At 43.2% G+C, this 11,806-nt stretch overlaps 1 protein-coding gene across 4 annotated transcripts in view; it reads left to right on the top strand.

Annotated features, from left to right (window-relative positions):
- Positions 1 to 11,806, top strand: part of CABIN1 (calcineurin binding protein 1) — a 280,731-nt gene that overhangs the window by 103,565 nt on the left and 165,360 nt on the right. For 3 of the 4 annotated variants that reach the window (XM_019506890.1, XM_019506887.1, XM_019506888.1), the window contains exons 28-29: positions 2,546 to 2,724; positions 7,836 to 8,170. In XM_019506890.1, coding sequence (XP_019362435.1) covers positions 2,546 to 2,724; positions 7,836 to 8,170 — 514 coding nt within the window. Of the gene's footprint in view, positions 1 to 2,541; positions 2,725 to 7,835; positions 8,171 to 11,806 lie in introns of all 4 variants that reach the window. The other variant, XM_019506891.1, reaches the window with a different exon arrangement.

The raw sequence follows: 11,806 nt of genomic DNA, 5'->3' as shown, positions 1-11,806 counted from the left end.
CGAACCTTACAGTCAGTTTCTACGCCTTGGAAATTTAAAACATAGCTGGCTTTTCTCCTAGTACTAATAGAGGGAGTTCAGATATATCCATATACATCAGTGAATATTATTAAATCTCTATGAATGAGTCATTGAAAGCTTGATGGACCTCCATTCAGAATCCTTCTCCTCCTATTCTTTGTGATTATATCATTTCCATATAAAGCTTGTCATTACAAATCAACAATAAAACTTTCGGTTAGGATACAGAAAGATTCCCTCCCCAAATTCCTTGACCATGTGCATCAAGACCTGTTCACTATATAAACATGTTTTCGCCTAGTGCCATTGAAAAGCTTACAAAGCTTGCATCAAATTCAATTGCAATTTTTTTAGAATTCTAACAAGTGGAACTTGAGCTGTTAGCTGAGGTCTGGGATGCAGCTGTACCTGGGATAACTCTACAGGAGATGCCCTGCATCTCTGCTGAGCATTTGTACTATGTCGTTTGGGGAAAGAGGGTGTGATGTATTTATATTGCCAACTCCTCCTAGGGGAAGTTCTCTGTTGCTTAATTTTTTTTTTTTTCATTTTGTTTTTCAGTCATATTACAGTGGAACTGTATTGGTCTTTGGTATTGTTCATGTACGTCAATGTAAGAGGCTTTCTAGCCCTTTTGTATATTGTTACTCATATAAAAGTTCATCAGCTAAAGCAATCCTTTTCCTTGTGAAGAAAATGTGTGTTCATCCATGGGCTTTAGGTGGAGAGAGAACTGGATCAGCTAGGATTTTGCATCAGAGGTTGAATGCTGCAGGTAGAAAATTGCCTCTTTTTCCCTTCTGGATTAGAACGTTTGTGTGTCTTTTTTTCTGTAACTTCAGAAATTTAAAGCTTCATATGGCTGGGCACATCAGTTCCGGTCCTTCTGGATCATCTCTGACAGCTCGGGACACAGTAGGCTAGTTTGTTTTATGTGCAGTTATGGCTGAGTGAATTAATATCCCGCTTCAAACTGTAATGCAGTCAGTAACCACAACTTATTACTCCAATAAGCTGTGCCTACCACGGATGAGTCACCTCCCTTGTCCTTCCAACTTCCACCTTCAAGTCTAGGTTCCTGATTTCTAGCTGTTCAAAAAGACATTTATTCATCATGTCAACTGACCTTTAAGAATGTTCGGTGGACTGAATCAAACTTTCACAGAATAGATGGAATCAGTGATCATTCTGTTAGGTCTTTTACATCTCTGATTGCACTGATTTTTCTATCCTTTATAACTAATTTTTGTTAGCATTCTTAAAAATCTGGCTGTTCATAGTGTTCCCTTGCCAGTGAATTTATTGATCTTAGGCTGGTAAGCTATTATATACCAAGTTATCCCACCTGTCTTCTAAGAGAGCCCCAAGTGGCAAAGTAAAACTGCTTTATGTTGTAATAGTGGAAAATGAGCATACGTTATAGAAATGTAAAATACATTTTATTCCAAAGGTAACTGCTTATCAGGACAGAACATCAGATCCATCGAATTAGTTTCCTAAATTGTTCAGATATCCTAGGGACAAAGCATTAGAGAAAACAAAATATGACTACAGGCATACCCCGTTTTATTGCGCTTCGCAGATACTGCGTTTTTTACAAATTGAAGGTGCTGTGAACATTGTTGAAATGACAACAAAGGATTTAGAATATTACATAAACTTAGTTGATGAAGCAGCGGCAGGGTTTGAGAGGATTGACTCCAATTTTGAAAGAAGTTCTACTGTGGGTAAAATGCTATCAAACAGCATTGCATGCTACAGAGAAATCTTTCGTGAAAGAAAGAGTCAATCGATGTGGCAAACTTCATTGTTGTCTTATTTTAAGAAATTGCCACAGCCACCCCAACCTTCAGCAACCACCACCCTGATCAGTCAGCAGCCATCAACATCGAGGCAAGACCCTCCACCAGCAAAAAGATTACGACTCGCTGAAGGCTCAGATGATGGTTAGCATTTTTTAGCAATAAAGTATTTTTTTAATTAAAGTATGTACATTGTTTTTTTAGACATAATGCTATTGTACACTTAATAGACTACAGTATAGTGTAAACATAACTTTTATATGCACTGGGAAACCAAAAAATTCGTGTGACTCGCTTTATTGCGGTGGTCTGGAACCGAACCCGCAATATCTCCGAGGTATGCCTGTACTTAGTAACATCTGATTAAAACAAAAATTGAGTTTTTACTTCTTGGCACAAAAACATGAGATGAAAGTGAGAATATGTGGAAGATAAAACAAATATTTACCTTTTAAATAATAGGATTGTAGGTTGGGATAGACCTAGGCATTTTACAAAGTGGCTGCAGTTTCTTCATGCATCTGATGAAGAGAGTTTCAGCTCGCAAAAGCTTGTTACACACACACACACATACATGCGTATGCACATGTTAGTTTATAAGGTGCACATCTACTTTGCCCTTTGCAGTATCTCTGCCACTGAGGTTGGCAAGAAAGTACTCACTTGATGAGAGAGAGAGTAGTGCATTTATTCTTTACCTGGCTCTCCTTTTTTGTAGAGAGGAGTCAGGATAGCACAGCAGTGGTGCTCTCGGATTCCAGCTCCACACAGGACATCTTTAATGAGCCTGCCAGTTCTCAAGACAGTTTGAGGAAACCTTACTCGGAAAAGAGGACTGCTGCTTCCTGCTCTGAGACTATGGCATCATGCAAAGAGATTCTAGGGTCTGCAGAGGAAAGAGGTATGATTGTTTTAAGATATAATTTAGAGCAGTTTATGCAACTTTATTAAAATGCTTTATTCAATCTACAGAAGAATTGGAAAGTTACTAAACTATGCCTATGGATTTTAATTGGATATGCAAGTGTATTGTGTGCATGATTGTTTTTTTTTAAACATGCCAGAATGAATTGGGTATCATACATGTAGTTGGGCTATCACTGGCATAAGATGCAAGAACAATATTATAAACAGAAGAATCGTGTGATAAGTTGCTTTGTATCAGCCCTCTTTGACTGACTTGCTATTAGTCAGTCTCTGCCAACACTACTTCTAATATTTCAAACTTCTGAGCATCTCAAGCAGCAGATAAGTTAATACACTGTCTCTCAAAAATGTTTTTCCTCTGTTTCCCAGATGTAGATTTAGTCCCTTGTTTTTTGATGCTGGAACAGTAACAAATTAATGTTCATTATTTTGCAAAGCACGCATACTGGAATTGCATCTTTATTCCGTGGGAGACCTGAAACCCTTTCTACTGGAATACAAACATTAACCTGTGGTTCCACTGGCTCATTCAGTGGTGTTATTTTGGGTGAAAATAATTGTTGTAAATAATTTTTTTTGATTTTCCAGTATCTATTAGTTAGAATTTCCCTGTCTGATGCCTGCACAGTGAGTTAGTACTAAATCCACTGGGCTTCATTAAAGAAAGGTAAATGAATAGCAAGAGCAATATATCCATGTAAAGCTTTCTAAAATGTTGATGTTTTTTCTTGTGAAATATGTGGCATGAGCAAAACGTACAATGTAGTATAGCAGTTTTATGGGCACGTATTCATGAGCACGTATAGGTGCTATCCGAAACTGAGGCCTGACAAAACATTTCTGCCATTTTGCACTATGCTTTATTCTCTCCCTCCATAATATTGTACCAGGTTTTTCAGTTTTATGGATATACAAAGTGTGATCCATAGCTGGCTGTGATGCATTCCATTATTCTGTTCTCATTGGAGACACACCCTTAGCAATTACTGATTTCAACATTTTGCATCTCATCAATGTTTTGGCAAATTTTGGCAAGTTTTCTTATTTTTAATTAGGTGTTTCTTAAGGCTGGTCTAAACGAAGGAAATTTGTGTCAGTATAACTAGACCTATCTATGCACACAGGTGCAGATCGCTGAATGTGCAAAATAGTATTGCCACTAGTGTGACTAATGTCAATAATATCCCAGAGTAAGTTGCTCTGGGGTAAGCACCGTGTTATAACATTGCAGTGTTCCTTGTATTAGGTTTTCAGTGGTATAGCTTTATCGTTGCTAGTATTGACAGATACAGACAGTGTTTGGAGTGACTGATAAGCAGTGGGATACCAGGGCTTTTACTTACTGTTCACTACTATAAATGTTTTCTGGGTTTATAGTGATTTAAGCTGCTGGAATTTTATGGGTTTTCAGAAGCTGATTTTTATATCTGTGTAACAGAGAGCCTGGTGCTCCCTGTTCCTTTAAGATAAAAGCAGCCCAACCAGGGAGCAGTGCAGGCTAGGCAGGGTGCAGCAGTTGCTGGTTGCCAGGGCCACAGAGCAAATGAGGCATTCAGTAGGCATGTGCAGGTAACCTGCTGATGGGAAGTGTGCAGGGCTATGGGAGCATATAAGCCTGAGGCTTGGGCTGGCAAGCTAGTCTAGCCCTGCCAGCCACCGAGTTAGGAGCTCCTGCCCAGCAGAGCTACCCAGAGATGCGAGGCTGTCTGCTTTGCTGCCTGCAGGAACACTGAGGCTCAGCGAGCTTGCAAGGAGTCCAGGCTGGGAGGGTGCTGGCACAAAAGGTGAAGGAATGTTTTCCCTCTTAAAGGGGCAGAAGGCTGCTTCTCATTTATGTTGTAGCCCAGGAGCGTAGTGTTCATTACAGTTTACGTTGGCAGTTTGGTTTGGGACTGTAAGGAGTGGTATACGGAGGTCCCACTGGTGCCTGTGGGGTGCATGATCACCTTGAGTCCTGCCAGGGGCAGGCTTACGGCAGGAGCAGCTGTTGATCCTAGAGAGAGGCAAAGTGCAAGGCCACAGAGCGAGACGGGCCTGAGGCCCAGTGCCTGAGAGGGCACTGCCACACAGGGGCCTGGGACTTGGCAGACTGGGGCCAGGGGCCCAGTGACAGGAAGGAATGAACCAGAGCTAGTGCCTCAAAGCCAAAGCTGACACAGTGGGACCAGGCTAGAAGACCTAGCGAGAGTAAAGGGGCAGAGGCCAAGGAGACCGAAGCCCCATCAGATGAACAAAGGTACAACACCCACGAGGCTTGGGGCATGGTGTAGCAGAGGATTGGTGCCACATGATTAGCCCCTAAGGCTTTGGCTGCCCTGAGGGGCCTGGGACAAGAGTGGCCCAGTGAGGGGCCAGTTGAACTGGGGTCACGGGCAGCCCCCTAATTATTATTACTAGTATTCTGTCCAGGCGTGGTAGGCGAGACGGTAACGTGCCCTAGGAGCAGAGTGGGGCACAGTCGTAGAGCCACCAGGGGGTTTTGTGGCCACCCTTGGGACCCCAACTTGCTATAGTCTTGCATAAACATGTGTGCACTGTTGGCATTCACCAGAGTATATGATATATGTGAAAAGGACCTTTCTAATCCAACTCCCTCTTTGGCTATCCTCAATACAAGGATGTTGTTTACTGGGGGGGGGATTACTGGTGAGTTTTAAGATGATGAGCAGTCCAATTTGTGTTCTGCAAGTGTTTCCACAGATATAACAGGTGGTGCCTTGGAGGCAGGGGGCAGAGGGGGACACAGCTTTTGGCCAGGCTGTTGTGGACTTTGCTTCCTCCTCTGCTGTTTCTCAGCTTCCTGAGCAAGACTGTTCTCTTCAAAGTGTACCGTAGCTTGATGTATGGTGCAGCGCCATTGAGACCTGTTACCACCCAGCACTTCCCCTTTTGTAAGGTTGATGCTGCCCTTCTTCAGATGTGGTTTCAGTGTGTCCTTGTAGCACTTCCTCTGTCCTCCGTGGGTCCTCTTACCATGACTGAGTTGAGAGAAGAGGACTTGCTGCAGGAGACGAGTGTCAGTCACCCACACACAGTGGCCAGCCAGTGGAGTTGATGTTTCATGTTCTTTGCCTCAGTGCTGGTTATATTACCTTCAGAGAGGATGCTGACATTGGTGCAGTGGTCTTCCCATCTAATGTGAAGGATCTTCCTGAGGCACCACTGATGGAGCTTAAGATGACTTTGATATGTCACCCACATCTCGCGTCCATAGAAGAGTGTGGGGATAAGCACTGCATTGTATTGTAGACCAGGTTCTTTGTTTCCATCTGCAAATCTGAGTTGGCAAAGACATGGTGAAACAGCTTTTCAGGGGACACACTGGCACAGTGAATCCTATGCTTGGTTTCTACATCAAGACTGACTGACGGGGGGAGGTGGCTGCCAAGGTATGGGAAATGTTCAGTGTTTTCCAGGGGTTCTCCACCAATGGTTATTTGTAGGGAGAGGGGGGCAGCTTGTTCTGGGGTAAGCTGACAACACCTCAGTCTTCCCAATGTTACAGGAGTGTCCTAAGCTATGATAGGCACATGAAAAAAGGTCAAGGGTGGACTGCAGATCAGTCTCAGTGTGCACAAGGATAGCACAGTAGTCGGCGTACTGAAGGTTGGTGATGTCAGTCTTGGTAACTTTCATTTTGCTGTGGCGGCACTGCAGGTTGAAAAGCTAACCATCCGTTCAGTACTCAACTCCAGTTCCGGGAGGAAGGCAGTCACGGATAAGAATCTAAATTGCAGCAAGATAGGTGGAGAAAAGGGTTGGGGCAGTGATGCAGCCCTGCTTGACACCAGTACAGATAGTAAATGGGTCCATCTGATGCATTGCAAAGGACTGTGATGGCCATCCCATCATGGAGTAGCCTGAGGACACTGAAGTTCAGTGGACAACCAAATCTGGCTTCACGATTGATGGAATCAAAGGCCTTGGTTAGGTCAATGAATGCCATAAACAGCTCTTGGTGTTGCTCTCTACACTTCTGGATCTGTCATGCAACAAAAATCCTGTCGGTGGTACCCCGTGATGGTCTAAACTTAACTGGGATGCTGGAAGGACATCTAATCCAACTACTAATGTAACAACACTATCAAGACAGTATAGTAAATTGAGATGATTGCTCAAATTTGACAGATTTCCTGCTGCCCATTGGAGGGATTAAGGTATTAGAATGACTAGAACTTGCTGAGGATTATTAAACTTTTCTGTTTGTTTTGAAATAGTGCATAGTGGGTAGCTTGAAAATGTCTCTAAAACTCTCAGCCTTTAAAAAGGTCTTCCTCAAACTGGAATGATTGAGACTCACTGAATGTGTTAAACAGTTCTGGATCAAAATACGATTATAAAATAAATAGTGCTTTAAAACCATTAAATATAACGATTTTCCCAAGTTTTCACAGCTTCTGTGTGTGTGTGTATGTAAAATGATTTTCCCAAGTTTTCAGTGTGTGTGTGTGTGTGTGTGTGCGCGCACGTGCACACACACACACGTCCTACTTGGAATGTTGTGTTCCTTTCTCATGTATAGATTTTTCAAAAGGACAATGAAGAATCTGAGAGGATTCAGAAAACAGCCTCAAAAATAATTCATGTGGAAAACATGTTTTATAAAGAGAGACTCAAAAGAAGCTCAGTCTTATCAAAGAGAAGGTTAACAGTCACTTGACTATGGTCTTTCAGTATCTACTGTTCCTAAATCATATGATTCTAAAATTGTCTTCCTCTTAATAGGTAGTTAAAATAGTAGTATTTCACTTATCAAGACAACAGCATTATCCCTTGTACCTTTTGGTGTCCAATTCTGTTGTAAGGATTTTTTTGTGCTTTCTCCCCACCTTCCTTATTTTATGACATTATATAAATTCTTGCATGGGTTACTGGTGAATAAAAGGTCCTGTGTGAAGGAGGTAATAAAGGTAGCTATTTCCATTTATCTGGGATCTGAAGATGATTTGCTCATTAAACACCGCAAGCAGTCATGTACATATCAAGGAAGTACACGGATGATTCTGCATGTATTTTAATGGAAAAAAAGTTTTTCAGTACATGCGATAGTAAAAACATAAATGCTGAGTTTTGTTAATTTGTCAGTTACAGGAAAGTCAGAAGAACCTGCAGAGAACTCTGAATCTTACGCAACTGAGCTTGGTGGCCAAAAATGTCATTTAGATACCCCGGCATCATCTGGCAATCCCACTAAAGTTACCATCCCCCCATCTTTGCAGTGGGACTGCAAAAAGAAAGCAGAACCTGGTGCAGATGCATCTGAATTTCCCCAGGGTCTTCCAGCAGATCTTGAGGAGCAGCGCAAGTTTCTGACAGAGCAGTGTATTGCCTCCTTCTGTTTATGTCTGAGCCGTTTTCCTCAGCACTACAAGAGCCTCTACAGACTGGCCTATCTGTATACATACAGCAAAACACACAAGGTGAGCACAACTGAACAGAATAGCTGGCGAGCTGTGTTTAAAACCAAACCAGGTGATTACAGTTTGCATGGTAGTTCCTATTGGCTAAGAGGACTTCTCAAGTTAGCTTTTATTAAGTACTGCAAGCAGAAGTGTTTCACTCCAATTTGGATTGGGTTAACATTAAGCATGGGGAAATCTCTTTCTACCAAACTCTCTCATATCCTTGTATTAGAGCAATGAAGCATCCAAGAAACCTGCATCTATGTAGAGGCGGGACTAGATGACCCTTCAGGGTCCTTTTCTCCCTATGATTCTAAATTGAAAACTCTTGTTTTGTTGCTAATGCAGGTTATTTTTCCCCTGTCTGGAGAATTTTTTCAGGAAAGCATAGTTTGTTCGTAAAGAAACGCTTGTAAACATGACAACAATAATTTCTTACCTATGCTGAACATCTGATCACAGTGCACTTAAGTGATTTAACTTCTGTATAAATTAGGCTTTTCTTCTGTAGAATGAAGATACTGTTACTTACCTATCTCCAAGGCATAGGGAAAACTGTTAAATAAAGGCTGAAATTTAAAAATCACATGTGCAAAATTGCATGGCCACTTTTGTTTAAGAGGCGAACATTATGCACAGGAAACCTGAGGATGAATGTACAGCAGTATGTTTTCAGTTCAGTTTTTAATTTTAAGTTACTGGTTTTATGTTTTTGTTGGAAAAATGAATTAAAGTAATAAACGTATTAGTTGGTGCATGTATGATAGCAAGAAGAGCCATTTTCCAAAGGGGTACTTGAATATGCTGAAAATAAGTTTCAGCTTATCCTCAGTTGTGAGTATAGTATCTCAAGACTCAGATTCAAGATGTGTGTTAAATAGGAGCCCAGGAGAAAGCAAGCTGAAAAACTAGGCTTGGTTTTCCACTCCTGTGCTATCTGGAGTTGGGAGAAGAACTACAGAGGTTGGGTTCTCATTTTGAGATACTGAAATATGGTTGCTCAAAAACTGTGCTTTCATGGAAACGCTCAGAAAAGGGAAAGCAATATGACACAATTCTGAAGGTAGAAGCATTATATCTAACTACATTTGCATACTTGATAAGGTCCAAGATTTTATAACTGGAACACATTTCTCCTATCTCGTAGAAAGACATGCAGTTCAAAGTCATCCTTACTGGTTAGTATAACCAGCTGATGTATAACATACATAGATGTATATATTAGCAGCCACTAAAGAGTGGTGCAAATAAGTAATAGGACTTGTGGAAAGTTTGTCTCCTCTTTGATTATGCAGCCCAAACTGCTAAACAAGGAACCTACATGTCTGAATCTGCCACTTCTGTGATCTATATGTATATCCCCCGAGAGGACCAGTCACTGAATAAAAGCCACTCAAGGATTTTAATGCAGTTCTGAATTGGACTATTGCTCTATAGCCTTATGGTGTTGGTTTAAATGAGGCATTTCAGAGTCTTGTGCAATATAATGAAAGTAGTGCCCTTCTGAGATACGTAACAGAATTGTTCTCTTCTTTGCACATTCTTTTTTGGTAGAAATAATATCCAAAGACCTCTGTCACAACTTGTCTCACTTGATTTTTAAACTCTTTCCTTTTTTTCTTTTTTTAGATTTCTTGTATTTTATGTTTAAGCCAGGTAACCATATTTCTGCAGAGGACTCTCTCTTCCCTTCATAATCAAGTAGCGTACAAAGCGCATTGAGTTTTGATCTTTGCAAATACGGATTTTTTTGAGTAGCTCATGCATGTCTTATCCTTTTCTTTTAAGGATTTTGTGCTTATGAGAAATATTTGGTCACCTGTAGCTAGTGTGAGGCAAAGTATACTGTATTCAGGTGCTGTGAAAGTTTCTTCTTACATTTCTGTAGTCCATCTGAGGTGGGACTTTGGTTACCTCTCTTGCAGCCCTTGGCCTTTGAGTAGCAGCTGCCAGTGCAATCTAGTTTGGAAAGTGGTTTTTAAATGTTCGTAAATAAGAGTTAGGAGTGCACCGATAGAGACTTTTTAGGCTGATACTGATGGCTGATTTTTAAGGCAACATATCAGCCGATACCGATCCGATTGCCAATATGTGGCCCAGTGGTAAGTCTGTTGTGGGGGAAGGGGTGTGGCAGGGTGGAAGATAGAGACCCCTGCAGTGAGTTTGGGAGTGGGGCTGGGGCAGGTGCTGCCCAGTCGGGGTCGGGCATGGAACGGAGCCACAAGTGGCTCGTGCAGGAGGCATGCGGGGGGCGGCTCCCACCCTGCATGCACCACAGGGGAGGGCATGGGGGGGGGTGTGCTCCCAGATCTGTGTGTGCGGTGAGGATGGGCTGCTGCTGCAGGCTGAGGCCAGGGCAGTGCTGAGCTTTTCCCAGTGGGGGCTGGGCTGGGCTGCGGTCAGTGTGGGCAGCAGCAGTGCTGAGAGAGGGCTATGGTGGGGGGCTGTAGCCACCTTAAAATTCCCCATGGTCCCCCCAAAGCCTTCCTGCCAGCGCTGCCACTGCTGCCTGCCCCTAACGCAGCCTGGCCCAGCCCCTGCTGAGAAGAGCTTGACGATGCCCTGGCCACAGCCCACAGCAGCAGCCTGCCATTACCCTGTGCGCAGATCTGGGGTCACATGCTCCCCATGCCCTCCCAGGATGCATGCAGCAGCAAGAGCTGTCCCTTCCATGCCTCCCAGATGAGCTGCTTACGTGCATGCCGTGCCCTGCCCCAGCTGGGCAGGCCCTGCCCCAGCCCTACTCCATCCCTCCCTCACCACTGTTTTTCACCAGTCCCAAGGGACATCCCTGCCCATTACGGGATGGAAAGGAAATCTGCCTAATGAGGGAGATTCCTTACCCTCCACCAATGCTGACCTTGTGAAGGCACACCTTGAGAGGCTGGATACCTTCAAGTCATCTGGTCCTAACAGTTCACACTCCAGGGTACTCAAGGAGCTGGCAAGCATCACAGTTCAGCCTGTGGCACAGATTTTTGAGAATTTCTGGTGCTCTGGTGAAGTGCCCAAAGATTGCAAGATGGCCAAAGTATCTTCAGAAAAGGGAGGAAAGTGGATCCGGCAACTGCAGGCCCATCAGCCTGACCTCTGTTCTGGGGAAGGTCTTAGAAAAGATTATCAAAGGGACCACTCTTAACAGACTGGCCGATGGCAACATCCTGAGGGATAGCCAGCACAAGTTTGTTGCAGCTAGGTTTTGCTTGACCAGACTTATTTCCTTTTCCAACAAGGTGACCTATTACCTGGACAAGGGAGAAGAGATTTATGTCATATATCTTGACTTGAAAAAAGCCTTCGATCTGGTATCACATGATCACCTCTTAGCAAAACTGGCCAACTGCAGCCTTGGCTTCACCACAATCCCCTGGCTGAGGAATTGGCTCCGTGGTTGGACCCAGAGTGTGGTGGAAGTCAATCGTCATGGTGCACTGTGACCAGTGGGGTCCCCCAAGGCCCTGTCCTTGGGCCTATACTATTCAACATCTTTATTAATGATGTGGACATTGGTATCAAAAGCGGACTGGCCAAGTTTGCCGACGACACCAAACTTTGGGGTAAAGCGTTTACACCTGAGGACAGGAGGGCGATCTAGGCTGACCTTGACAGGTTCAGGAAATGGGCAGAAGAGAACCTGATGGTGTTTAACACTGA

The sequence above is a fragment of the Gavialis gangeticus genome, unplaced genomic scaffold (genome assembly GCF_001723915.1).
Source record: "Gavialis gangeticus isolate Ggan-Ray unplaced genomic scaffold, GavGan_comp1, whole genome shotgun sequence".
Lineage (NCBI taxonomy): Eukaryota > Metazoa > Chordata > Crocodylia > Gavialidae > Gavialis > Gavialis gangeticus.
This window is presented reverse-complemented; position numbering and strand designations above follow the sequence as displayed.